The following is a 27,469-nucleotide window of genomic DNA, read 5'->3' as shown; positions in this document are numbered from 1 at the left end:
TTTATTTGGACTCCCCTGCTCAACAACTTAGGGCCCCAGTCCTGCCACTCACCACCTGGCCTAGGACGGGGCCTGACAGGCTCCATAAAGGACTACTGCTACTGCCACTGCTGTTGCTAGGCAGAGAGGGCTCCGTTTTTGCTCTGTGTGTTTTTTAATTGCTGTTATTTTTTACCTATGTAATTTCCAACTGTGATATTAATGCTGTGTATTCTTAGTTTTAGATTTTGATTTATGTGGAAATTGTTTTCCATCTGGTTGTGTATGTTTTTGATGTGGTCTATTGTTTGACTTTTGTAATTGTGTAAATCTTGTCATGTTGTATGACGCCTTGAGCATTGTTTTTAACTGTGGAAAGGCGGCATACACATAAAATGTAGATGGTGATGATGATTTTTATTAAGCAGGATTTATATACTGCTTAATCATCAAAACCTCTAAGCAGCTTGTAGAGCAGACAAGATTCAGGCTGAAGTTAAGAATTCATGTAAGATGTTATTGTGATTTGTGCACTTCGTTGCACAACAATATTTATAAATGTACTGGTTTTCATTTTTGTAAATATTTTGCAACATTCTCATTTCCTGCCTCTGTAGGATTGGTGCTGTATATTGTGCAGGCAGATCCCTGAATGTTTGTTCCACATGAAAGGGCTGCTTGGAAGCAGCTCAGCGGTTTAGGACTACATCTTTGCTGTGAAATAACTAAGCATGTAACTCTACCAGAGTGACATGCATCTTAAGGAACATCCCTTTGAAATTCCATTTAGAAGTAGCTCTTAAGATAAGGCTATTACTGCATGTAATGCTTGACTATTGACTTTAATTAAGACATACATTTCTTAAGGGTCTTGTGGAAGAACAGAAGGCATGAACCTTCTGGACTGCATTCCCTTGTGGATGAGGTAATAAATCTGACTCTTACCTTAGTACAATAAGCAGTATTCCAACTGTGCTGTCAGACATTTCACCACATGCACACATCTACAGCTGCGCAGGCAAGCAAGAGACTTTATTGCAGTGCAAGGGCAAAGTGTAGGCAGGCATTTGGGGAGAATGCAGACCAGGGATGCTGAGGGGCAGTGGCCTGGGGAAGAAATGAGGGTTTGCAGAGCATTCTTCAGCCACACTTCAAGTGTGCCTTTGCAGTGGAACAGACCATCAGAAGAGCCCAGCAGTTTGGATCTTCTTTACATACCCCCTTGCCTGTTGCTGTTGCCACCTCTGCCATCACCTCAGGTTGGGGACAGCTAACAAAGTGGAACCTTTCCCAGCCAGGGGAGAAAGTGGGGAGTCATGGAGAGAAATAAAGGGAACAAGAGACAGGCAAAGGTTGGCAGGGTCCTTTTTCTTTTTAATTAAGATCTGATTCACCTGGTAAATATTTAGGATATGGAAAAGTTTATAAAATTAACAGGTTATTTGTCACACGTTCACCTGAAAAGTTTAAGAGAATGACAATTGCTGTTTGTTTTTCCACTTTCCATTTTCTTGTGGGCAGGCTCTCAGAATTCCAGAGCACACATTTTAAATACATTTTTTAAAACTTCAAAATGCAGCACATACAGATGCAAGAAATTCCTCTGAATAAATCCTCTATTTCTGTTTATAAAGGACGATATTATTTATCTTGGTGACAGCCCTAAAGATAAATTCGCTGCAAAAATCAATTCAGGCTTTTGACATTACGGTGGTTGAAAGGTAGTCACTGAATGAAGGACAGCAAAGGCAACTTTGTGGAATTCTATTTCTATCCCCCTCCCGATGAATCAAGAAAAGTTTCTCTCTCTTCTTCCCACCTCTCATAATTTCCCCCGATAACATTTTATCATTACAGAACCACATTGAGGTTCACAGACAGAGCAGTTAAAGCTGATTAAGCCCAATTCTATCAGCGGTGGGCCATTCATCCTCTCCTTCCCTTCCCTTCCCTTCCCTCCCCTCCCTTTCTGCCCTCTCACACCCAGCAGCTATTTAATGGGCTAGGTTGAGCAAGATTTACATCAAGAGCAGGGGGCGTAGGGTTGACTATTGCCATGTGCTGTCTTCTCCATCATAAGCACATACTCACAGCAAAATTGGGTGGACACCTTGGGCACAAACGGTAGACTGCAGTGAATCACAAATGGGGAGAGTCCTGTTATTGTGGGTTTCCCATGGGCATCTGGTTAGCCACTGGAGAACAGCATGTTGGGCTAGACAGGCCTTTGGATTCATCCAGCAGGACTGTTCTTATGTTAACAGTAGTTGCAGGACTGTTTTTTCACCGGTAAGTAGAGGCAGAGTGGGTAGGGCGGAGAACAGTTTTTCTTCTACCTGAAATACTCTGTTCCAGAAAAGCCATTGCCAGCTGGTCTGCTTTATGTTGTGTTTTTAAATAATGATGTATCTGGTTCTTCGGCAACTGTTCTTGAGGGAGGGGGGATGCAATATTTATGCAGGTTTTGAGAGATTTGTATTCATAACTCTATAGTTTTGCCTTGGTTTCGCTTGCTTGGGCGGAAGTAGTGCTGGATTTGTTCAACCTGGATGCTATTTATTCATTTTACTTCATTATACATAATACACTTGTGCTAGATCTTAAGGCCTATGTAGACTTTATACTCTGCTAGAGAGCTTATTGGCTTCTCTGCAGGCTGCTCAATTTGAATTTCAAAACTGGAAATGAATGAATTTGTGTTGCGCTTTTTGTGTTTTTGCTCCAAATTCCTCTCTTGGTATCATCACTCATGAATGAAACGCAAGTGTATAGATTGTTGTTTTCAACGGCTGAAGAGTTTCCGATACTGTTCTGATTGCCAGTTACTTCCACTTATTTCTTTTCTACTACATTTTTTATGAGAAGGTTTGAGAAACGGTGGTAGGAATATAACACAAAAGTTTTGGAGTGGACAGTGCCAGTAATGCCTTCCATTTTTCAAACAGAGCAAGCATCTAATTGGTCTTGTCATTCTGCCTTTGGCCCTTGACATTAATATTATCCAATAAAACATATCTGCTGTCTTTGCAAGAGAGAAGGTAGACTAGCAATAATAGCAGGCTGAGCTGCATTTTGATCCTGGTGCCCTTTAATTGCAAGCTTCCTCCCCTTGTTAAAGAACCCCCATAGGAACATATAGCACAGTTTCCTTTGTTTTTCTTACATAATTTTTATATTATCTTAAACACTTAAGGGTTTCAAGTAGCTCTAAAGCAAAACAGACTGAGTTATTGGGAAGCAGCCACAACACAATGAAGCAAAAGTACATTTGGTTTCCAGAATAATACTAATAGTGATACCCCCCCCAAATATTAAAAGTAATAAAATACCTAGAGGGGAAATGCCTTCATTTGGCACCCAAAAGAGAAGAGAGCAGAGTCAGCATAGATAAACCTCTCAAGGCAAGAGCATTTCATAACAGTGATGTGCAAGCCCAAGGCTTGCTGTAGCAAATGCTCATAACACTAAACTATGATTCAGTGTTGCATGCAAATCATATTTACAATTAATGTTCAGGCCAAAGATATATGTACTCTTAAAGCTTGATGATTCTGTAGTCTAAACACCAAGTCAGTTGTACATGCATGCACTTGTGAATCTAAATAGCAGTTGTGACAAACTTGCCCTAGAACTACAATGATTATGAGATGCAGAATGTTTTTCCCCAGCATGCCACACACAACAGCTGTTTAGGGACATAACATTTGGGACAAAATTGAAAGTAGCAGAACTTAGCAGGATGAGCAGTAACATAGGACTAATTTGTTTAAGTTTGACAAATGCTTTTAGCCTTGCCCTTTAATATATAGCTTCTTGGGTAAGCTCTTGAGTGCTTTCCCTTAAATTACTGAACCAAAATTTAACTGCGTGTAGTGCTTTGTAATTATTTGGCTGAAAAGCTGGTGTGACCTTTAAGGAAAGAATGCATATGCATAAATGGGCCTGATTTATTTAAATATTTTATACACAAACTATTAGGCAGGATAATATTTTACTTCAGGGGAAAGACTGGAGTGAAAGGGAACAGCTAATGACACAGCTTGGAGCCGCAGAATTCCATTATAAGACATTATCACAGCATTAGTGGGCTCTAATTTGGCATTATTAAATTTGAGGTAAGGAGATTTTTTTTGTTTAAATGGTTAATTGTACTTTAATTTTTGGGACTGGGAGTAAAAATTATTCCATGCAGCTTATTATATCTTTGTTTTCCTTTCTCTGGAATAGAAATATTGTCCACTGGTGTCCTATTGTCCTTGTAGGTGTCCAAAGCTTTCTGTTTCACTACCCCCCTGTCACATTTCCTAAGGAGAAAAGAAGAGCAGAGGTCAAGGCTTTTTTAAAATCTGTGTTCATTTTGAGTACCTTCAACAACCTGTTGCCCTCCAGATATTGTAAGCTGCAACTCTAGGCTGGGCAAAGACTGTGTTTGAGGCATAGATTCAAAAAGAATAATAGCTAAGGGGCTATAACCAATTGACTGAGTGTTCTCTTTTCATGTGTAAGAGTCCTGGTCCTAGTATTTGAGGTTAAACCTGGGATAGCTTACCCATGGTCCTCTTGAAGTTTCTGAACTACAGCTTCCAATCACTCCTGGCCTTTGGTTGTGCTGGCTAGGGCTGATGGGACCTGCAGTTGAGCAACATCTGGAGTACCACAGGTTAGGTGCCTCTGAATTAAAGGATCTTGGGTTGTACACTCAAGTCTGAGGAGGCAGGACAGGTTAAAATGGACGACTAGTGGTTTGTGTCCCTCTAATTTACTGTGTGCCTTTAAATTTGGAAGAAGAAGATATCCCGCTTTATCACTACCCTAGGGAGTCTCAAAGTGGCTAACGTTCTCCTTTCCCTTCCTCCCCCACAACAAACACTCTGTGAGGTGAGTGGGGCTGAGAGACTTCAAGAAATGTGACTGGCCCAAGGTCACCCAGCAGCTGCATGTGGAGGAGCGGAGACGCGAACCCAGTTCCCCAGATTACGAGTCTATCGCTCTGAACCACTACACCACACTGGTGAAATCTGTTGGTCAGTGCAGGCAATCCTAAGCTAAATAGATAAACAAGGCAGTTTCCTATGTTTCTCTCCAGGATAAGAGACTATCTGGAACATTCATAGTACTCTGCAGTTGGTTCTCTTTCTTTATCCTAGTATTTCATGTTAAGTCAGCAAGGAAAGCAAGGGTGTGTTATGCTTTTGTGCCTGGCACAGAGTTTGGATTGTGGCCATAATTGGACACAGTGGCTTATCTTTCAGAGTCTGAATGGGTGCCAGCATTTTCTGCCACTCTTAACTATAAAAAGATTTGATGATTAGAGAATCTTTAATCCACAGTAGCAGTTTTGGGTGTCTGCATTCAGCTAGAAGGGATTTCCCCCTGTGGCCGATGGAAAAATTGTTGGGAAGGAGAGAACAGACTGTTTGTCATACCGAATAATATGTGCGTGACACATAGCACTTGCTTCCGACTTCTAAATAAAGAAAGTATACTGGATTTCTGCACATTAATTCTCCAGTGACTTCAGGCTTCTGTTTCAAAATGAAGGTGGGCACTTCAGAAGGCCACTTTGCTCATTTTAATTTAGCCAATGGACCAGTGAAATAATGCACTGTGCTAAGAGCATCCCCTTGTCTTGTCAACTGTCTCTCCACCCCAAAACCCCCCAGCAGCCCAAAAGATGCAGAAAGAGAGAACACACACTCACAGCCTTTACTTTTCCAAATTATATGCATACAAAAATAGATCCCATAGCATTAACCTTTGAAAGCACATTGGGCAGTTGTTGGGCTACCAGGTCAGTGCAATAACTCCCACTAGTTCATTCTGGCTAGCAGAAATACTTGGGCTGATGGAACAATCACTTTAGGACAGCACTGAATTCCAGTCATAGAGCTGAAAGAGAAACTGGGACAGAGCACTACTCTTGCAACTTCCTTCTTCGGCTCAATATACAGTGGTACCTCGGGTTACATACGCTTCAGGTTACAGACTCCGCTAACCCAGAAGTAGTGCTTCAGGTTAATAACTTTGTTTCATGATGAGAACAGAAATTGTGTTTCGGCAGCAGCAGGAGGACCCATTAGCTAAAGTGGTGCTTCAGGTTAAGAACAGTTTCAGGTTAAGTATGGACCTCCGGAACGAATTGAATACTTAACCTGAGGTACCACTGTACTTGTTGAGGAGGAAGGTAACCACCATGATCAAGGAGGCAGGGAGCATCTGAATTCAACTGAGCTCAGGTTTTGCAGCGGACGGCATCAGTGGTGTCGCTGTGCCCACATGTGTTGCATTGGCAATAATGCATTTGTGTGCTGATATGCACATGCTGCAGAGCCCTATGCAAGTGGACTAGGCTGTCCTCAAGCTACTCTTGAGAGTCCTGTGACCTGACTGGAAGGTGTTCTGACCTGTGTTGGAACTTGCATGTATTTAACAGACCTTTTCCTCACAAAACAGAAGGGGGGAAAACAGATTAATTAAACTCAGGAAATTAAATATCCGTAACTTTTGATCAAAATAGGAACCTAAAGCCCAGTAATGAAAAGGTGGGTGCTTAAATAACATGCACACACAAAACCCTTGATCAAATTTAGATAGAATTAATTAAGGATATAATATTCTGTCACTAAGCTATCTTGAAGCTTTTGACCTAAGTTGCAATTTAATTTCAATACTGTTGATATTGAAAAATTCCTCACAGTTGGAGAAACTAATGCAGCTTGGCATTGTTAACACTTCTTGCTGGGCTCTCCTACTGGCCTTCTATATTTAGGATTAGCAAGACAATTGTTGCCATAGCGTGGATTTATCTGATGACACACATATTGCATATTAAAATAAATGGCAAAATGCTGTTTTCATTTCCTCCAGGTTGCCCACTCCCACCCCTCCAGATCCATACAAAACTAATGTACTCGACTGGTTTAAAGCTTTCAAAAAATACATGGGCGGACGTTGTATCTCTGGGGAGGACGGTGGGTGAAGCGGCCAAAGGAGTGTCAAACATGACCACCACACAGCAAATTGTGTGCTTAAATATGCTGAATTTCTAAGTCATTAAATGCAGTTAAAATATCTAGGTTATATTGTCTCTTTAGCAGCAAAGCACTTTGGCTGCCTCAGCTCTAAAAAAAGTCAGAGCTACAGCACTGCATGTGCATTTGGTCACTGTTTTCTCCCTCTCCACTGCAAAGTGAGATCTATGTGTGAATCACATTACTGCATGTCACCATAGTTACTCAGGTACCCACTCCATGCAACTGAAAAACTACTCTCATTGTGTCTACAGTGTGTTGAAGCCACCTAAAATTACCTAGCCACCATTTACTGTGGTAACATCTGATGTTTGTTTCTTTGAACAGATATATTTGAAAGAATGACTTCATTTTTAAGGTGTTCTTTCTTCTACAAGATGCATGTGGAGCATCTAACATGAATTCCTAAACTGTAGTTTCCTATAAAAAACATTCAGTAAGCTGTGTGTTTGAATACCATTACCCCTCCTGCTGCTTAAGACACTCTCTCAATTAGAAAACTCGAATTCTGTATCCATCCTGACAATCTGCTTTGTTTCTCATCATATTTATGTGCCAGCTGTTCATGACTTTGACAAATGATGTCATTACCCAAGATGGTTGGTCTCCATTTATCTTTATTGCTGTTATGCAAAGTGTCCAGAACAAGAAACTAGTAAGTGCTGACTGGATCTTTAATCTGGAAGGCTATGGTTGGTTACCACCATATAGGGCCACATAGTATCTCTGAGTGACTTATTTAGCAGTCCTAGTTCTGCCTCACTGAGGAACACTACATTTGGGAAAGCTATTTAAAAGTTTGTAAAAGTCAAGTAAATATGTATATGATGATGCGATTCAAATAGTACAATTAACAGATGGCAGGGACAATTGTGTATTTATATTTCTGGGCAACAACATTTGGCAGATATAATTATTTTACAGGTGTTAACTGCCCTTCTATTAAGAAATGGTACATCACAATAGATGCTTCATAAAGTCAACAATTTATCCCTTCCATGTAAACCTCCACAGCTAAATTCAGCATATGCAAGTGTACTTTCAGGTTTGAAACAACAGAACTGAAGAATAGGTGTTGAATAATTTTCACACTGGTGACTGAGAAAAGCACCCATGTCTTTCTTTTTTTAAGAAGTTAACAAGTTACAAAGTACCGATAAGTACAAGCAGATAGATTTTTGTGGGTCTCCAACAGCTAGAGAGAACTAGTCTGGTTTTGACATAGAAGCTGAATTAATACTAATACCTTTACATTTGACGCCTTGGCATTCACCCTCTTCTCCCTGCATTGAAAAGCATATAGTAGAAGTTATAGAGATATGGAGGTCAGCACCAATGCTTTGTTCAGAAAATCCTGCACTGCTTCATCATGTATCTGTCTTTGTGGGCATATTCTCCTTCATGCTTTACAGACCACTAGTCTTCGACAATTGACATTGGAAATCAGGTGACAAGTCTGCTGTCATGTACTGTACTAAGAAAATACCCTCTATAGTCAATGGGAAATGAGAGAAGATACCTTACTCAGCACATAGGTTATCCTGAATGATTACAGTACAACTAGAATCCTATGGTATGGCATATTTAGGCTAACCATTCACTTAGACTAGAGTAGTCTCATTTAGTGTTGCCACAGCATATAAATGGATTTGTCCTTGGAAGATAGCATGAAATGCTTCTTATCATAATTGCCCATTTTTAGATATGAGTTGATAGTGCTTTTTTAATAGGGTTGTTAACCTATTAACTATTTTAGTTGATGAAGCAGTAAAAAGGCAGTTGATCAATCAGCTAAATTTAATATTACCAAAGCCCAATATCGGTGCTTTTTAAAGATATTGAAGGAAATGTAGCATGACTTGAAAACAAGAGCTATCATCATAGTTAGAACAAAAGGCCATTTTAATTGCCCCCCATACTGTATTGCAATTAGGGATTAATGAATCAGTCTATTTTTCATCTCTCTTGCTTCTGCAGGTGCTCATCCTAAACCTGTTCAATCCCAATTCCACTAATATGCAACTTAAAAAAATTATCATGAAATTTACATTTCACTATATATTTTTAAAAGGACGCGGGTGGTGCTGTGGGTTAAACCACAGAGTCTAAGACTTGCCGATCAGAAGGTCGGCGGTTCAGATCCCCGCAGTGGGGTGAGCTCCTGTTGCTCGGTCCCAGCCAACCTAGCAGTTCGAAAGCACGTCAAAGTGCAAGTAGATAAATAGGTACCTGAATTTCCCTACCTTTACCTTTGTAAAGTAGCAAAATATATTAGAGGAATGGTGAAAGACACCTTCATGTAAACCCAGGAACTATTTACGCATGTTAAATTGCTCATATAAGCTAAAAAAGTGCAAACAGAGCACTCCTGTGCGAAGCTCTTAGAAATAGTAGAATGAGTAATAATGCAGTAGCATTATTCCCTCAATTTTTGTCTCAAATATTTGTGTGCCTGCAAAACATAGCCTCATTCTCATGGCACTTGAAAACTCCTTTAGCATTTTGGTAGGTGGGTGCTTTGGAGCTTACCATATCATTACAAGATAGCCAGGTGGTGCATGTCCTTTATTCCCAATAAAGCAAGGGTCAGTAATCTGTGGTGTTCTGGATGCTGCTAGACTCCCAACTCCTATCGTTCCCATGCTGGGACTGATGTGCATTGGAGTTCATCAACATTTGGAGTGCCACAGATTTCTCACCCCCTTGTAGTAAAGTCTGAAAAATAATTTGCCTTTTACATTAGCAATCCATCCACTGGGTGTGGGAAAACAATGATGTCTATAACTATTAGTTAGGCGGCAGGAGGAATAAAGGATTTGTGGGTTTTAAAAGTGTTTAGGTTTGTCTAGCGCCTACTTAATTTGGGTACCCAATGCCTTGGCAGAAGAAAGCCGGCGGTCCACATGTTGTTATCATTGAAATAAAGGAAAGGGTAATGTTCCTTGATTACATGTGTTCTACTCAAATTATTTGGTCAATAGCCAAAGAGTTACTTTAGGGCCCAGTGGCATTTGTTGTTGTTGAACTAGCAGAGTTACAAACTCCTTTTTAAATTCCCCTTGCATTTCCAAAGCCGCTGTTGTTGTGTAGTGGTAGGTTACTGGTCAGAAACTCTGGTTCCTTCCTGGGCTGGTAGTAACACTGCTCTAGATCTTGGGACCGTGCTGTTTGTCTTAAAATTCACCCTGTCCAAGGCAGGGTGTAGAGAGGCTACCTTGCCCTTGCAGCTTGTAAAAATGCCAGCCAGAAGTTTTAATTCAGACTTTCTGCTGCAGTTTCCCCATCTAAGCACTTGGAGGAAAAATGCCAAGCATCAGTCAGAGCTCTTAATGGGCCTGGAAAGCAGTGTGAAGAGAGCAGTGTTGGAGCTTCGAACAAAAGGAAATTAACTTGACCCAAAACTCCTTGTTTTAACTACATCCATTCAGTACTTCCCTCTCTCCCCCATCTCCCGGATATTTGATATTCTTGGTTTTGAAATACAAGGGAGAGGGCTGCCAGCAAAACTTTGTCTCATTTTCTTTGACTAGAAATCACAGAAGCATGTTAAATGAGCAAAAAGGATTTGATTTCACAGACATGTCTTTATGTTTGGCCTGTGACTCTAATTTGAATTGTCCCAAAGGAGGTTTATATGTCTTGCAGAAAAGAGACCAGTTTTCAAGCAAAAGAAGGACACAATTGTTTTTTGCACTTGAACACGATTTTGCTCTGTTCTGTTTACAGTGGAAGACAGCATGACCCACTTTTCTGACTCTGGTGGCAATATGATACTTGAACAGAGACAGTACAGATTTTTTTTAAAAAAACACAACCCACCTAAATTATGTTGATTATAATATCAAACAAATGTTTGGGTAATGCAATTATGAATAATTATGAATAATTTACCATGCAACAACTTTCGTTAGTGGCTGTGACACCTTCCCACATATAGTCACTGACTGACTAATCTCTGTCTCCTAATTCCTGTGTTTGGAATACATATGGGAGTTGGTACCATGTGGTAAAAAACGGTACATACATTAATGCAATTTTGCCCAATCTACATATTTTTATAAAGCAGTATTCTGTAATACAGTTTTGTGTGCTATTTTCAGTAATATATGCACACTTTACCATTTTTGCATGTATTAATTGGCTGGAAAACTACTTTTCAAAATTCAGAGAAGTGTGAATTCTGAAGGATGGCATATTGTTTCAGAAAGTGTTTTATATAGGTTTGCCTTTAATTGCAAACTGAATCAGTTTTCTCATCCATCAAAAGTGTCTGCTGAACCTTAGGAAATGATAGCATTTGCATGTCTCGTTCTTGTCCAGGACCCACAGAGACACCAAGTCTCAGAACACATGCAGATGGCCACCAGAAAGAAGCCTACATTGCACTCTGGGGTCTTCCTTCATTGAATAGTCTCCCTCTTTAAAAGCATGTGGTTTTGTGTTATCAGAATCAAGCCTGTGGGTTGCAGCTTTCTAGAAAAATGGTGTAAAAGTGCAACATTGATTTGTTTATGATTTTCTGCAAACCCTCGGATCTGCTTACAAAATATGCTTATGTTGAACAAAGCTCTTCCTACTGTATGTAAAAATTAAGTTATTTAGCATATGGTATGCGTTGGTTGATTTGATATGTTTCGGCTCACATTTGGCACTTCTCAAAATTCAGGAAAGATATGCAGATTAATTCATGAAAGCAAACGTGCATGTTCCCTCTGGTATATTTTAAATTAGAGAGCAGACCTCCAGGTTGTATTCAATGCAATTTTCACACAAGTTTGAGCCTCCTCCACTGCAAAACAAATATTGGATGCAAAAACAAAAATGGCCAGCAATTGATACAGATGGCAAGATTTCCCCTGATAATGACTATGCCAGATTTCTTAGAAACAGTCAAATAACTCTTGTGTCGTTCACCTCTAAGTGCATGATGTGCACTCAGTTTTCTCATAACTTCCAGTCAGAATCAGTTGGTCCATTCCCACCCATCTGGCACCCAAGTCATGAAGCGGCTCTAAATGGGCAAAGATGTGGGGGAAAGGAAACTGCATGTCTTCCCCTTGTTGAGATCCATGAGCCCCAAAACATCCCTGGAAGTCTTCTCACTCCAGTTGTGATGCTTTGAGTCACATGTTGCATTGTTCCCCCCCAACCTAGTGCCTTCCAGATATTTTTTAATACAACTCCCATCACTCCCACCCAGACTGATGAGAGCTGTTATACAAAACATCTGGAAGGCACAGTGCTGGGATAAATTGGTTTGGAGCTTCTTCTTTTCCACATTTCCCTTAATATATGAGCCAGCAGTCAGTGTGCTAGATAGAATACCTGATTTTCTGGTCTCTTCGGGCCCGATGGTTCTATAATTTGAAGACTGACACTTAGAAGCGGCAAAGATGTAGCAGCTTTTTTTGGGGGGGGGGAGGGCGCGGAATTGATGCTGCCCGACTCAATTGCTTCCTAATGTTAAAGACAAACTAAATACCTTAGAGAAATAATCTCAGAAAATGCTTGTGCCATTTACAATTCAAGCAAAGCTTTTCTGGCGTTGGTTTGTGTTTCCTGTCACATTTTTTGTTTCTTTGCTGTTTCATTTTCATGCTTGTTGACATGCTCATTCACATTTTATTACACCAGATAGGTTTGATTCATCTGGAGGAATGAGTTTAAAGAGGTCACACCTTATAATCATGCTAGCATTTCCACTCGTTGAAGGCTATATATTTTCTTTTTAATTTAAATGCTGGAAAATGCTCTCGGATTACTACACCTAAGCTGAGGAAATCAATGGAATTTATTATCAAGGGATGTCTAATCTCCACAGCTAATACAAGACTGCACAGCTATTGATTACAGGTGAGGGATACACAAACTGTTAATCATGAATGGAGGCTGCAGAATAAACATACCATCAGATAAACAGACAAGTAATTGCCAACAGTGCAGTTATATCTTTGTCTCTTTGCTCTGTCTCTGCAGCAGGGACAAATACATTTTGCATGCATAAGTATATGCGGTAAAATATATTGATGATCCCCTGGTTCCTGTTGAAGCTATGATGAGACTGCTGATCTTAACAGTAAGTCCCCTAGATCCATAAAGTTAATTAATAATAATAACTAACGATAATATCCATAAATTAAGTCAGGTGTTTTCTTTAGCTCCCCACAGACAGTAACAGATTTAGTCCTTTCACCTGGAAAAAGGAGAAAACAAAAAGCTAATAGTTTTTCACAAACTCAGAAGAAAAAGAAAGGTATAGAACCACTTCACTCCTTATGTATATTTTAGGTAGGTGATCCCTTGGATTTCATCTCACCCCTGAGATTACAGTTATGTAGAATTGGTTGCATGTTGGCATACTGGGTCTGTATGTATGATGCATTCTAAACTTAGCAACCATGGAATGATGGGCAGTCCACTTGTGAATCAGGAACAGTTTAAGCAACAGGAAGCAAAGAGTAGGAATAACTGGATGCCTGATGGAGGTAGAAAGTGTAGTCTCCCAAGGATCGGTATTGGGAGCTGTGCATCTTAACTTGTTTGAAAATGATCTAGAGTTAGGAGTGAGCAGTGAGTTGACTGAGTTTGATGATTATACTAAGTTGTTCAGGGTCAGTAAAACAGAAAAGGATTGCAAACTTAATGAACAGGCCATAAAATGGAGAATGCATTTGGTGCAGACAAGTGTATAGTGATATATATGTTGCAGTGAAAAATCGTAATTTCACATATACACCCATGAGATCTCAACTGGCAGTGACTGACCAGGAACAAGTCCTTGTGGTCAGAGTGGATACCTCAATGAAGATGTTGACTCAGTTTGCGGCAGCTGTGAAAAGGCAAATTTCATGCTAGGGATCATTAGAAAAGGAATGGAAAACAGCCAGTACCATAAGGCCATTATGCAAATCTATAGTGTGACTACTGTGAACAGTTCTGGTCATAGCACCTCAAAAAGGATATTGTAGAGTTGGAAATGGTTCTGAAAAGAGCAACCCAAATTATCAAGGTGCTTCCTTATGAGGAAAGGGACATTTTAGTTTAGAGAAAAGGCAAGTAGGAAGCAACATGATAAGTATATAAAATTAGGCACAGGATGGAGAAAGTGGAGAGATAAAAGGTTTTTTCTTCTTTCTTAACACACTAGAATTTGTAGATATCCAATGAAGCCTAATGATGGAAGATTCAGCACAGACAAAGTAAAGCACTTATTCACACAATCATTGTTAAACTGTGGACTTCGCTCCTACAGCAGATAGTGATGGTCACAAACTTGAATTGCTTTAAAAGAGATTCAGGCAAGTTAATGGACGATAAGGCTGTCAGAGGTTACTAGCCATGATGGCTATGCCCTGCCTCCATGGTTGGAGTCTATATGCTGCTGAATAACAGTTCTTGGAAACTGCCAGAGGAGGGAGTTTTCATGTGCTTGGATCTTGCTTGGTCAGTCTGAGAACAGGATGCTGGACTTGATGAGCCATTGATTTGATCCAATAGGCTCTTATTTATTATATTCTTAACAAGCCCTTTATGTAGATATCTTTCCCAGTCTGCATTGGTACTGGAATTGCTTTTAGATGTTTTCATTGCTTGCTTCCCTGGGCTCCTTTGAGAGGAAGAGCGAGATAAACGTTTTAGCAACAACGACAATTGTTGCTGCACTACAGTGGTCATCATCCTTAGCCAGCACTGTCAGTGGTCAGGGATGCTGGGAGATGCAGTCCATGTTGGTGCAAAGAACAAATAGGTACAGTGGTACCTCAGGTTACAGACGCTTCAGGTTACAGATGCTTCAGGTTACAGACTCTGCAAACCCAGAAATAGTACCTCAGGTTAAGAACTTTGCTTCAGGATGAGAACAGAAATCGTGCGGCGGCAGCGGGAGGCCCCATTAGGTAAAGTGGTACCCCAGGTTAAGAACAGTTTCAGGTTAAGAACAGACCTCCGAAATGAATTAAGTTCTTAACCTGAGGTACCACTGTATAAAAGGAGAATTCCTAGATGCCAAGATCCTGGTTTGGGGCAACTACTCTTTGGTGAGAGAACCCCAGCAGAGATTTAAAATCGCAAAACATGCAGCAAACTAAAGTGTGGAAATATAGGCTGTTGGACCTTAAAAATGTGCCCGTGTGAGTTCCAAAACTCCCTGTTCCCCCAGCATTTAAAAAGACCCCACGTTTGGTAAGTTTAAAATTGGTTTACTTACAAACGCTTCAAAGGTCAGGCTCTTGTGCTTTGCCATATTTCAGTCAAAAATGTTGCATAGGCGGTAAAACTTGGCTTAGTTGCAAAGTGATGAAAGTTCCTAAATTATTGGTATTGTAACTCAAGAGAGGATTGTTAAAGCTATTCAGCTAAGAGGCTAGCAAGCAGCTTTGTCTCTTCACACGTTGAGCTACTTGGATAGACTGGGAACAAAGGCTTTATTACCTAGTCTCTCCCAAGGTGAGCTAAGCCTGGCCAGGTAGAAAGCTAAAAACTCTATAGTTTTTAGCATTCACGCATTAATCAGACTTAAGCATGTTGGTTATATGAGCCTGGATATCCCACTGTCCAAAAGATTTGAAGGGCACCATGTTGACTCCCCTGATTTAGAGCATCCTGGAAGGAGATGTGTACTGCAGCTTTTGACCCCTAAACCATCTCCCCCCCTCCTTTTTTGAGAGAGAAATATTCATTCTTGTGTTTTTAAACCGCCCTGTGATCCTCAGATAAAGGGTGGTATATAAATATAATAAATAATAGAGAATACATTTGATCTCAGGATGCTTGGAACATGTTCTCTGTTCTTTCTGGGACAATGCTGTATTTCCTTTGTGCATGGGACCTTATTATTCTCTGCTGTTCCAGCTACCCCTTCCTTAATCCTAGGTTTGCACTGCCTTGGTGAGTCTTAGATGTTCTGGAACATCACAAAAGATTACTTGAAAAACAACCAACTGGATATTTACTTGTGAGCTACCATCTTGAATTATATCCTATGCTACCAGGATATGCGGGCAAAGAACATGTCTGTACTTAAAGGTTAGACTAAAGTAGAAAGGAAATAATTCAAGCACAGTAACTCAAAAATGACCTAGTTGGTCATTGTCATTACAGTTTGACTTATCATAGTATGATTCAGCTCTTGTAAAGTAAACCAATATTATTGTTCTTATAGTGCGGAAGGAGAGAAGAGGTTGACAGAAGTATGGCAACCTTGGCAGGTTTGAGGTTGAGAAAGAATTTGATCCTGTAACTTCCAATCTTGTAGGTCACAGTCATCGCTACTATGCTATGTATGTAAGAGGCTTTTCCAGTGTCCCATGAACACTAAGTTGTGGGCCAGTAGCAAGTCACTACGTACCATGCTTGTGAAATCTTTGGTCTGGCTCCTGATTATGTCTTGCAGTTTGAGAACAAGAGAGCGCAAGGAAAGAAAAACTGCTAAGGCATCAAATATTCTTGCTGTTCTCTTTATCGTCATCCTTTGCCTTTGCTATGAAATTTGTTTCATTGTTTTCAATTTCACACTGACAAATGTGAATGTTATCTTTTGACCAGAAAAGCCACTTCCTTTTATTTTAGATAAATGAAACTGAAATTGTGCATTCTGATCAACCTATGGGATTTCTCTTGAAAAGCGACAACAGCAAAACACTTGTCATGCTTGAGTGTCCTATCCTTGTGTACATCTTTGAGAAATAGCCTTTTTGTCACAGGCCCTGGGACATACTCTGCTTTTCTTTGACTGACAGCAGGTAATGTGTTTTATCATTAAAATTGGTTCTGAGGAGATGCACGCAGCTCTCCTTTTTTCTTTCCCAACTGTGGAGGCCTTTTTGTTTTGAAAACAATCTCTGAATAAATGGAGATAATCTCTACAAAGGGGCACTGATATTGAACTGTCATATTGTGTGTTGCTTATCAAGTGCTAAAGAAATCGAATTTCATTTTAGCCATTATCTAGAGCTACTTATTAAATCATTCTGCTGTTGAAAGGTGGCTGATGGGTCAACAGGTTTTGTGTCTTTTCTTCTATCTGTCTGTCTATTATTAACCTTTAGAGAATACTAAAGCTATTATTCATTGTATCTTATAAAGTGGTGCTCAATCTTCCTGATCCATAATGGTGTGTATGTGTACCTGCCATGGCTATAGTCTCATTCTTATATATGCAATTTTTGTATTGTTGCCTGGGAATGTGTGGAATTTCTCTTCCCTTATTACTATTGAAGAAGCATCAGTTTCATCTCTGATACAAGGCTTAACATTTGATACTAAATTGCCAGTGATTAAAAGTACACCTTGTGGTGTTATTGAAAACAAATAAGGATGGGCACAATTCTTACAATTCTTCCTTTCTCCCTCCTTCCCTTCAACTTCTTGTTTGGACCTCAGTGCATGCATATTGCAACACAACAGTCATTATACAGAACAGAAGGACTCTCCACACTGCTCATGCATTTATCCAACCATTGCACTCTTCCTTGGGGGACTGATTGTGCTGAATGGGACCTTGCAGAGGACAGTGATGGCTAGAAGAGTGCGTGAAAGATGGCATGGACATCTCATTTGTGTAATTGTCCATTTGCTGCAGTGTACAATTTATTTTTTATCCATAAGTATAAAGACACATAGAACTACATTAAGCTCCAGATACTAGCATTTTGGGTTTCATACAGTACTATACAAAATTACAGAGGATAGTGTTGTATTCTTGTGTGAGAAGACATTCCTAGGCTAAGGTCAATAAAACTGCTATTTTCAGTGGGGTAGTTGTTATGTTAGTCTGTCAAAAGCAACAAAGGCATCTTAAAGACTAATGAATTTATTATGGCATAATCTTTTGTAGACTAGGGTCCAATTCATCAAAAGCTGGAGTTTGTGTTGATCTTTGATCCAAATTCCACTATTATCTGCATTCTATTTCTCTTGGAAATAAATGAATTAGCAGTTTATTTCAAGTCATAAATGGTACATTACGGCATGATGTGGCTTACTTCATTTGAATGAGTTAGATGAGAGAGTGGATATTTTGTGCTGGTTTAAAATCATAGAATTGTAGAATTAGAAGGAACTCCAAGGGTCATCTAGTCCAACCGCCTGCAATGCAGAAATCTTAGTTAAAGTATCTATGACAGATGGCCATCCAACCTCTGCTTGAAAACCTCCAAGGAAGGAGAGTCCACAACCTCCCGAGGGAGACTGTTCCACTGTTGAACAGCTCTTACTGTTATGATTTAGCTTTCTGTTTGGATGAACACTTTTATTGTTTTATATTTGTATGGTTTTATTGGCTCTCTTACAAATTTCTATTGCAAATCGCTTAGGGAGTTCTTGTTGGGTGATAACGCCAAGGCCAGTGCCTCCCCCCCCCCCCATGCAGCGTCACCTGGGATTCATCCCTCCGGTCTTTCATCACGTTGATGTGACCCATATCCAAGGATGTGAGCACACGACTAGCAGAGTCCAAACAGAAGCTAAGCCTTGAGGAGTAACATCTAGGCCTAATTTATTGCAAATTAAATCAAACAGAATGGAACAAAGAAAAATATGGCCTCTCTCTCTTTCTTTCTCAGAGCGAGAACTGCCAAAACAATGGCTATACAGAGCGGAAACAGTGTATCTCCCTTTCCACTCACAAGACTCCAATAATCAGTGCTGGAATGTAAACAGACATGTGATGTAACAATCCCACACATCTGCAGCACGGGAGGAATGGAATTCTCAACAGTTCTATGGATGTGTAAAGTGATAAATAAATAGCACACTGGAAGCAGTGGTGGAGAAACCCTCTCCAGTATCCGGGGCGGGGCAGCCCGTACGGAGTGCTCATGTATGGCATCCCGTATGGATTGCGCATTTGTGGCATCCTGTACGGAGTGCGCACACGTGGCAGCCCGTATGGACGGTCTCTGCCGCTCTACAGCTGGAGGGAGGCAGGGGCCATCTTGTTACACACACACCCCAGAGTGGCACCTGGGGCAGCCTGTCCCCTCCACACACCCCCTTCCTACACCCCTGACTGGAAGGTTGCTTAAGCTGAGTCCTCACTTAGCAATGAGTTACGCTTCTTTTCAGTCTCTAATGCACAGAGAGTTGTACATTAGGAGAATAGGCATTCCTTGAATCTAATTAGAAATTTGATTGGGTGTGTGTGAACAAATAAGCTTGTGAGCCTCTGTGAAGATGAGAATAATAAAAAGTATAACTTGATGCCCTTTGGAAGTATTGCCTGCATCTTGGAGGCAAAGCCCTTAGATAGAATTGAGTTGCAAATGGGCTCAGCTGACATTCCGTAGGGCAGAGAAGCCCGGAAGAGTAATAAACGGAGCACATTAGTTCTCTTCCAGTTTCAAATGAAATTATTCTTAATGAGATGCAATTAGGTTTTTTTGGAATTTACTAAACAATCTAGCGACCTCTTATCTGGCAACATAATTATTAGGAGATTACTTTTTACTGAGGCTCTGCAGATGGAGGCTTTGTGGTGCAGCAGTTTAAAACAATTGAACCTGATCTCCAGAGACCCTGTTATGAATGTTGCTCCGAGAAGAGAGCAAAAAATTGCATTTTGAAGCACCATTTTCAGCAGCAGAGGGACAGTTGGCAGAGTTTACCAAGGCTGCTGAGAGCCGCTACAGACTTTAATTACCATCTCAGCCTTAATAGAAATTGGTTGGTCTCTGCCAATGGTAAGCACGGTGGTGAGAAATCTCAACTTGTCTTTCCTCCCCACTCCCTCCACCCTTTTTCTGGCAGGCAAAATAAAGGATGCCTTTAATGTGCCTTCCAATACTGGGGCACGTCTGTTACATTGCAAGGAACTTTGAAAACATTTTCTGCTCCACCTTAAACTTTTTTTAATATCTAGTGTAATGCAGCCAGAATGCTTATTAGTGTTCCTGCCTTGAGGAAACTAAATCAAAACACTTTGAAATTCAGTGTGACAGACTGAAACCTCACATCCCAGTCTTATTCTTCGCTGTTAAGGAGGTTCAAGCAGTGGCCTTGATTCCAGGAAGCGTTGCAGTAAATTGTGTTTTGGGGCAGGGGAGGGTAAAACTACTTTTAGCCTTTCAAGCAAATGCAACGTGAAATTAAAATGTCAGGGCCAAACCAGTCAATATATTCACTGTGTGTATACATTTAATGTGTCGCCGTCTTCTTTTTTACTTTAACAAGACTACCTATGGAGGAGGGACGCATCTGACAATTCTAGTGACAATTCTCTCAAATGTACGTCTGTAGCTGCTCTTCAGCTGCAATGGCAGCTTCCCTCCTAGTGGAACAAGGAAGTTCAGAGGGAGGGGATTTTCCATTGGGTGCCAGCACAGGAGGAACGAGTTGCTGTTGTTTTTAAAACACCCAGCACTCACATGCTATAGACTGACTTCTGATGGTGCTTTCCACAGCAGTACAAAACAATCTCCTAATAACTGTGTTTACAGATAAGAGGTTTATTTTTAAAAAATGAATAATAAGCAATTATTCACCTAATAATAATCACCTAACTTCACACACACACGGACAAGCAGAGGATGAGGATCAAGATGCCACTTCTGATGACTACAGCAATGTATCATAATGGAAATAAGAAGAGTCCTGCTGAATCAGGCCAAAGGCCCATCTAGCCGAGCAACCTGTTCTCACAGTGGCCCACCTGATGCCTATGGCTTCAGGGGTAAAGCAGAACCTGAGTTCAACAGCACTCTCCCCACTTGTGGTTCCCAGTAAGGTGCTCAGAGGCATACTGTCCCTAGCAGTGTAAGTAGATCACAGCCACCGTAGCTTAGTAGCCATGGAATGTAAACCATAAACAGTTGAAATTGGAGAACTTACCCATCTGTCTCAGAAGAAGCCTAGATATTGAAGTCGCTTGGAACTTTGTCAAAGTTCCAAAAGTGTTTTAAAAATTCGAAAATAAAAAGGAGAGATTCCTGTGTGCAAACACCACATCTCAGATAGCTTTCTTTTTACAGTCGTTATGGCAATGTCTGGTTACAACACTAAATCAAGAGACTGAGCCTAGCCTCCTTTCCCTCCCTCTCCCCTTCCAGTATGAATTCCCCTTCCCTTTTAGATTCACAACTGTTTATTGTGTCATTCAAACCTTAAACTGTGGTTAGTGAAAGCAATCTGACTTCATAAGGCATGGCTTGGAGCTGGTTTGCTTCCACTAACCTTAGTTAAGAGGGTTGTGGGTTTGTTTGTTTTTTAAAAAAATCTCGTTAATTCATTTTTTCTGTTTTCAATACAAACAGACATGCATTGAGATCGCTGGGGTGGGAGGAGATTCATAAATAAGTGTGGAAATGAATTGGATGGGAGAAAGGGAAAGAAAATGGAAAATGGAAGTGAAGGTTTCTGAACTTCTTCTGGCTGTACTAGAGGAGACAGGGAACAAGCAAGCCTGGGTGGAGACTGTTTTTTCCCCCTTGCAGTGCTAATCTATGGTTTAATATTATGTCCAAACTAGCTCAGGGTGAGTTTGCTTTGAGCTTAGTGGATGATGACCAAGCCAAAAGGCACAGGTCATTGGAAAGCTACCCAGGTGCTAGGAGAAGGCTCCAAGAAGATTCCTGTGTGCATCCACGGTGCATCCACGTACATATACTTTCCGCTTGTTCATGAGGGGGTTGCTGATTCTCCAACTTTTCGCACAGCATGAAATACTTCTCCATAGGCTTCCTCTCCTTTAGGCTTCACTTTTAGGGAGCTATGTTAGGAAGGAGGAGGGGTGAAAAGCTTATTCAAGTGCATGGCCCTTTGAAATCCAGACCTGGACCACTGGATCTTGTTCATGCTGCTACACACTGAAGGCAGCATTTTGCAGAGGTCCTTGCATTCATGAAAACAAGCTGATTATCGCTCAGGTGGTTGAATATATATTTTCAACATTGGTCTCCTTCATCCTACTTCAGAAACTCAAACTATCTACCTCTTTAATTAATAAATTAATAGCTAATACAGAAGAGAAAACATCTAAGTAGAAAGCTAGTCACTGTGAGGAGTAAATCCATTAATCTGTATGTAGCACACTAATTCAGAAAAGCCCATGTATCTGACAATAATATATACAAATGTATTGCAAGGATGGGGGGTGGGGACGGTTAAATGGTTGCATTGTCTTGTAAGCTGTATGCTTGAGTACATTTATTGGAGCCCCTGTTTGGCTGTGCCATCTGTGCCTTGTGCTGTTTGCTTAGTTAAGATTTTTTGTTTGATAAATGAGCGTTCTTAAAAGACAGTGAAGGCTTATGAATGGATAGAAGAACGCTTGGCTCATTTGGCTTCACCCTCAATCTGGCAGAATACTGAGATACACAAACTATAACTTCCTGCTGTAAATAAATATACCAGGAATGTAGAATGTAGGAATGCAGTGTGTGTTGAGTGAATTTTTAGTATATGTGGTCATGGTCATGACTTTCATTGTGTAATCACTTTAATTAAGTCAGGCTATAAAGTTAGTCTTGCATGAGGAATGAATACACTAGGGAGATGGTGATGGATTGATGGCTGTTGAGGGAGTCAGACAAGTGTTGCTGGTGTTTTCCAGTTGAGTGGAGAGCTGTGCACATGTTAATGGTTGAGCTTGGGTGATAGTGCAGACCTTTACCATCTATGGTGTTTATAGGGGGGCGGTCAAGGAAAGAAGAGCCTGACATTTTGTAGTGGTGTCGTATTTTTGTTTTGGCTTTTTTTGTCGATGAATAACAGCATTACCCAAGTAATAAATTTTAATTAATATCTGTATCATTTTGGTTACTGCTAGTTTAGTAGAGCAATTAGTGTAATTAGTAAACAACATTGCTTGGTGGCATGATAAATCACAGTGCAGAGCACACTGACTCTTCACCAGGATGATATATTATCCAATTTACTCAAATTTAATGCATGCCGAAAGAAACCGCAAAACACACAGAAGCATAGCAACAGCTGTGGTGGTCTTTGGTTGCTCTTGGTGGGTTTGCTGTCAGAGACTTTGAATTGGCCCAACAATGTCAGCTAATTAAACATTTTAGTGTGGATTTTTTTACAGTTGTCGTTCCTTTTTTAAAAATGTAGATTTACAAATGTTTGTAAATGCTGGCAGATGTGACAGCAGAACGGGATGGAATTCTTAGGTCAAGTCAAAGCAGATATGCAGTGGGCATTGTGCAGACTTAATCCACTAATGAGGGTTCTGTATTTCTTGTGGCACTTCTATGCTCGAACACTCCTGAAAGTAGTTCATGTTCTCTCTGTGTGTGTTTTAGAGCCTATGAGAACACCGAAAACATTGAAGATCGCTGAGATCCAGGCCCGACGCATTGCTGTGGATTGGGAATCTCTAGGTTACAACATTACTCGCTGCCACACTTTCAACGTCACGATCTGCTACCATTACTTCCGTGGCCATAATGAAAGCAAGGCAGACTGCTTGGATATGGACCCCAAAGCACCTCAGCATGTTGTGAACCACCTGCCTCCTTACACTAATGTCAGCCTCAAAATGATCCTGACTAATCCTGAGGGGAGAAAGGAAAGTGAAGAGACAATAATCCAAACAGATGAAGATGGTAGGTTCAGATTCTTCTCTTCTTGATGCCTTAGCTCTCAAAGCAGGTGTTGAAAGAATTCTTAGCTGTGTTGCCTGCTTGAAAATTATGTTTACATGTTTGTGCTAGCCTGTGAATAGCTGCCCATTAAAAAACAAAATGCCCAGACGTAAATGATAGTCATGTCAGCACATATCACTGTAAATAGCTTACATGGATTTTTGTTTATGTGCTTTGCTTGTACCAACCTTTAATATTGGAGAAAGGAGATAAACTCCAATTTGAGTGTGCAATGAGTAGCTTTAAAGGATAAGGAATGATCTGCAGATTCACAAGTGGCTGATAGACAGGTGCAAAATGAGCCTGGTGCCTGCCAAATTCGATTGCTAGTAATAGTGACAGGCAAGGCTTGTGGGAGGGGTTTTAATGCATGAGAAAGAAGGACTGATGAAAGTCCATAGGTGACTCTGTGGGGGTACCCATTAATGCTGGTACTAGCATTACATCTGAACCTGGCCTAAGAAATGTCAAAGTTGTTGAGAAATGGAAAATGGAAAAATATATGTCAGTGTTTGTTTGTCTCTAAATTCAGAGTCATTTCTACAAATTCATGTCTACAGTGCTGTGTTCTTACAACTCACTAAGTAATTATATCTGCATATATTGAGATTACTGCCTTAAAATATCCTTTATTTACTTCTGCTAACAGCATAACTTTATTTACCTTATTTGAGGGGTAATAAGGGACACTTTATATGTTTACAAAGCTCTTTAGTGATTATCCTTTTTATGAATCTAAATTTTCAACAAATTAAAATAGCATTAAATGAAGTTCCTAATTAGATGGAAATTACAATATGTAGAAGTAGCTTAATGTTCATGTAGTCAGGTTTGTGACTAACTGCATATTCAAAATGCAGGAATATTGGCAAATGTGTATCTCTTAAAAGCCTTGTGCCTAAGCAGATTTACATGTTGCACCAGGGTTGCTACCCTGCAATGCTCCGAATATTGTTGGACTCCAACTCCTGTCAGCCCCATGGCCAGTGGTCAGAGATGATAGCTGTAGTCCAGCATCAGTCGAAGGGCACCAGGAGCCACCCCTGTTGTGACCAGTGCCTCATCAAGTACAAGCAAAATACCCTGTTCGCTTCAATAGAGAGGGCAGCTTTATATGCTCAAAGGGATGCACCCATAGATTCAGAGTCACATGAGATACTGGATTGGAACAAGTAGCTATAAGGGAAAAGCTGAATCATTGTCAGTTGTTCCAGCATCACGCCAATAACCTCAACTAAGATGTGGTATAATCAACAAACCATGGTTTCAGATCATCTGGCACATCAGAATCAATTCATGTATTTTGCTAACTGGACTTTGATGTAATGTCTGAATCGATAAGGCATTGATCTGATTCCAGAAGCCACCACATCTAGATAGGACTCCTGAGCAGACGGAAGAATAAAGACAAGCTGTTCTAAACCAGGTCTGCCTGGTAGTTTAGAACCTTCACCTATGGTTGATACACAAATCATTAACTGAATTTAACCAAAGAAAGGTTGGAGAGAGGGGTGTATATGATGTGAGGATGTAGAATTTGTAAGTATTTGCTAAAATGTATAAATAAAGGGTGTGGCAACCATTCACTCGTTTAGAAGAAAGCGCATAATTGCTGTCAGTTGTGCAGATGAAGTGACTCATAGCCCCAAATGAAACCCGCTCCCACATGGCGGAGTGGCAAATATTGCCCCTTATCTCAGCTGTGTGGGCTACAGTTGGGACGTGCTACTAAAAAAACCCTTCTCCCATTACTGGCATTTGGGTAATTGGCACAGTTGATTCAAGATGGCATCATTGGATAAATGGCCTTGAAGTTCCTCCAGTTGTACACGAACCAAAGCTTTAAGAGACTGAAAGTTTTGCTCTATCCCTGATACATGCATCACTTGGCCTAATTTCAAAAGCCCTCTGCATGTGATCAGTCCAGCTCTCTGGCAAGAGTGACCTGTCCCTCCCCAGGACAAAGAGAATAGAGTGACAGAGAGGGAGAGAAAGTGGTGGTTGGCCCTGGCCTAGCCCACCTCTCCTACTTGATGTGGGGGGAGGGACTCCAACCCTGTACTAAAAAATGGGTCCCTCCCATTCCTACACACACACTGCAACACATCTTATTTTAGCTGACATTTTATTTTAGCTATGGCCTGAGGTAGGTGACATTAAATTAGGATAATCTTTGTGGACTGCAGCCGCATGAATCATTTGACAGTGAACATATTTTTAACAAAAAACAAACAAACAGAAATTATAATATTGTATAAGTATGAATCTATCTGATATCTGATGACCTGTTCTGGGTTCAGAATCAAAGTGTCCCTAATGTGTCTCTGAATAATACCCAATTTCTTTTCTGCAACCTAATCTGTGTTTTTGACAAATTGTAGCACAGTGTTACATTTTATTTATGTATTTTTTTGTTGCTGGTAAACAAAGATGCAAATTATACTAATGCGCTGTTTCCAGTCAACTCTACTTCCGCCAACAAAATATATGAATCCAGGAGTGTGGAATGTGAGCTGGCTGCTGGTTTCTTTCCCTTGGGGTCCTTAGAAAGAAATATGGGGATACAAGGAAAGACATAAATCTCTTGCAGACCCAATATTGCCATCTCCAGATGTTCAAAAATCTGTGATTTATATACCTACAAAAAAAATGTATAATACAAATGTGAAGTTATATTATTTTACATACTGGGATCTTCAGGTGCTCGTATAACAATTCCATATTTCCAGCTATCGTATGCCCTTTATTTATTTTCTGAAGCCAAGTCTTTCTCCTTTTCTCTTTCTCTCTCTCATATCAGATATGCAGCAGAAGAGGCAGGGAGTTGAGACAGAACAGTAGTTGATCAGAAAGGGGCCTCTAAATAAAAACTCTTTAGCACTTGTGCTTGGGAAAAACTATTGGAGAAATAATAGGGAGGCTGGTCAAGAGATACAGTGTCTAGTAGAGATGGGACAAAATGAGTTTTGAGCTGAAAGACAACACGTTGCTTACAGATAGTGGAGACCTGGCTCCCCCTTGTTATGTTTTATTATTTTCAGTTACAAGGAGAAAGTAGTATAGCGCAAAAGTGCACCCAAGTGTAGGTAAGTGTTTGTGCTATTAGAAAAGAGCTCTCTGCCTGCTAAGTCTGGAGCAGAGTTGAGGACCCAGTTAGCTAGCAGATGTGGTTGAACTAACACTCCCATCATCCCTGTCCATCGCCATGCTGTCTGAGACTGATCTGAGTTGGGAATCCAACAGCACCTAGAGTTGCCCGTCCCTGGTCTAGAGTCTAGCCATTAAGAGGGGAATTTTGCAACAAATTGATTCTTCTGTTACTTTGGTATTATGACTTCTAGGGGACAAAAAATAAGTGATTTGTAGCAGAGCTGAATCACATATCTTTATCTGAGCTAACCAACCAGTTATTTAGCTGCTGGATTCTAGGCTCTCTGTGGGGTGATGGTTTTCAGTCCAGCAGTCTTGTATTCAGTTGCAAAGCACTTTAGTTGGCCATAAGCTTGCAGCCTTAAATAACTCTGTTTGCAATGAACACTCAAGCATTGTGCATACTATAATCATGTTCATTTGCTAGACACATTTCAGTGCAGTCTGTCATGTGCACATTCAACTGCCAAAGGATGTCTATCACCTGGGCTAGGCCCTGTGCAATATATGCTCCATTTGAACTGTAGACAAGAGAAACACAGAGCACTGCCATAGAAAACAGAAAGATGCCTACAGCACATCAGCAAATGCCACAAAACAGCACAGGGGGACTGTCAAGGGACATCAGCCATCATTTCTGCTTGAATCTTTGTCAGTATTGTGAAGCAAAGAATAGTAGTCTTCAGTTGACTGATGGGTGAATATAACTCATGGAAGCTGAGT

General features: G+C 40.5%; 1 protein-coding gene and 1 long non-coding RNA gene across 19 annotated transcripts in view; one reads left to right on the top strand and one right to left on the bottom strand.

Moving 5' to 3' along the window:
* Window positions 1-27,469, top strand: part of PTPRK (protein tyrosine phosphatase receptor type K) — a 330,112-nt gene that overhangs the window by 218,736 nt on the left and 83,907 nt on the right. For all 18 annotated transcript variants that reach the window (XM_083497982.1, XM_083497980.1, XM_083497977.1 and 15 more), the window contains exon 8: window positions 23,255-23,557. In XM_083497982.1, coding sequence (XP_083354108.1) covers window positions 23,255-23,557 — 303 coding nt within the window. The remainder of the gene's footprint in view (window positions 1-23,254; window positions 23,558-27,469) is intronic.
* Window positions 995-12,409, bottom strand: LOC310704510. The gene is made up of 3 exons (XR_014524827.1): window positions 12,336-12,409; window positions 8,257-8,293; window positions 995-1,264 (listed from the first exon to the last, which is right to left on the bottom strand). It is a non-coding gene; the product is annotated as an uncharacterized lncRNA (long non-coding RNA).

The sequence above is a fragment of the Podarcis liolepis genome, assembly GCF_965112155.1.
Source record: "Podarcis liolepis genome assembly, chromosome: 3".
NCBI classification, from domain to species: domain Eukaryota; kingdom Metazoa; phylum Chordata; class Lepidosauria; order Squamata; family Lacertidae; genus Podarcis; species Podarcis liolepis.
This window is presented reverse-complemented; position numbering and strand designations above follow the sequence as displayed.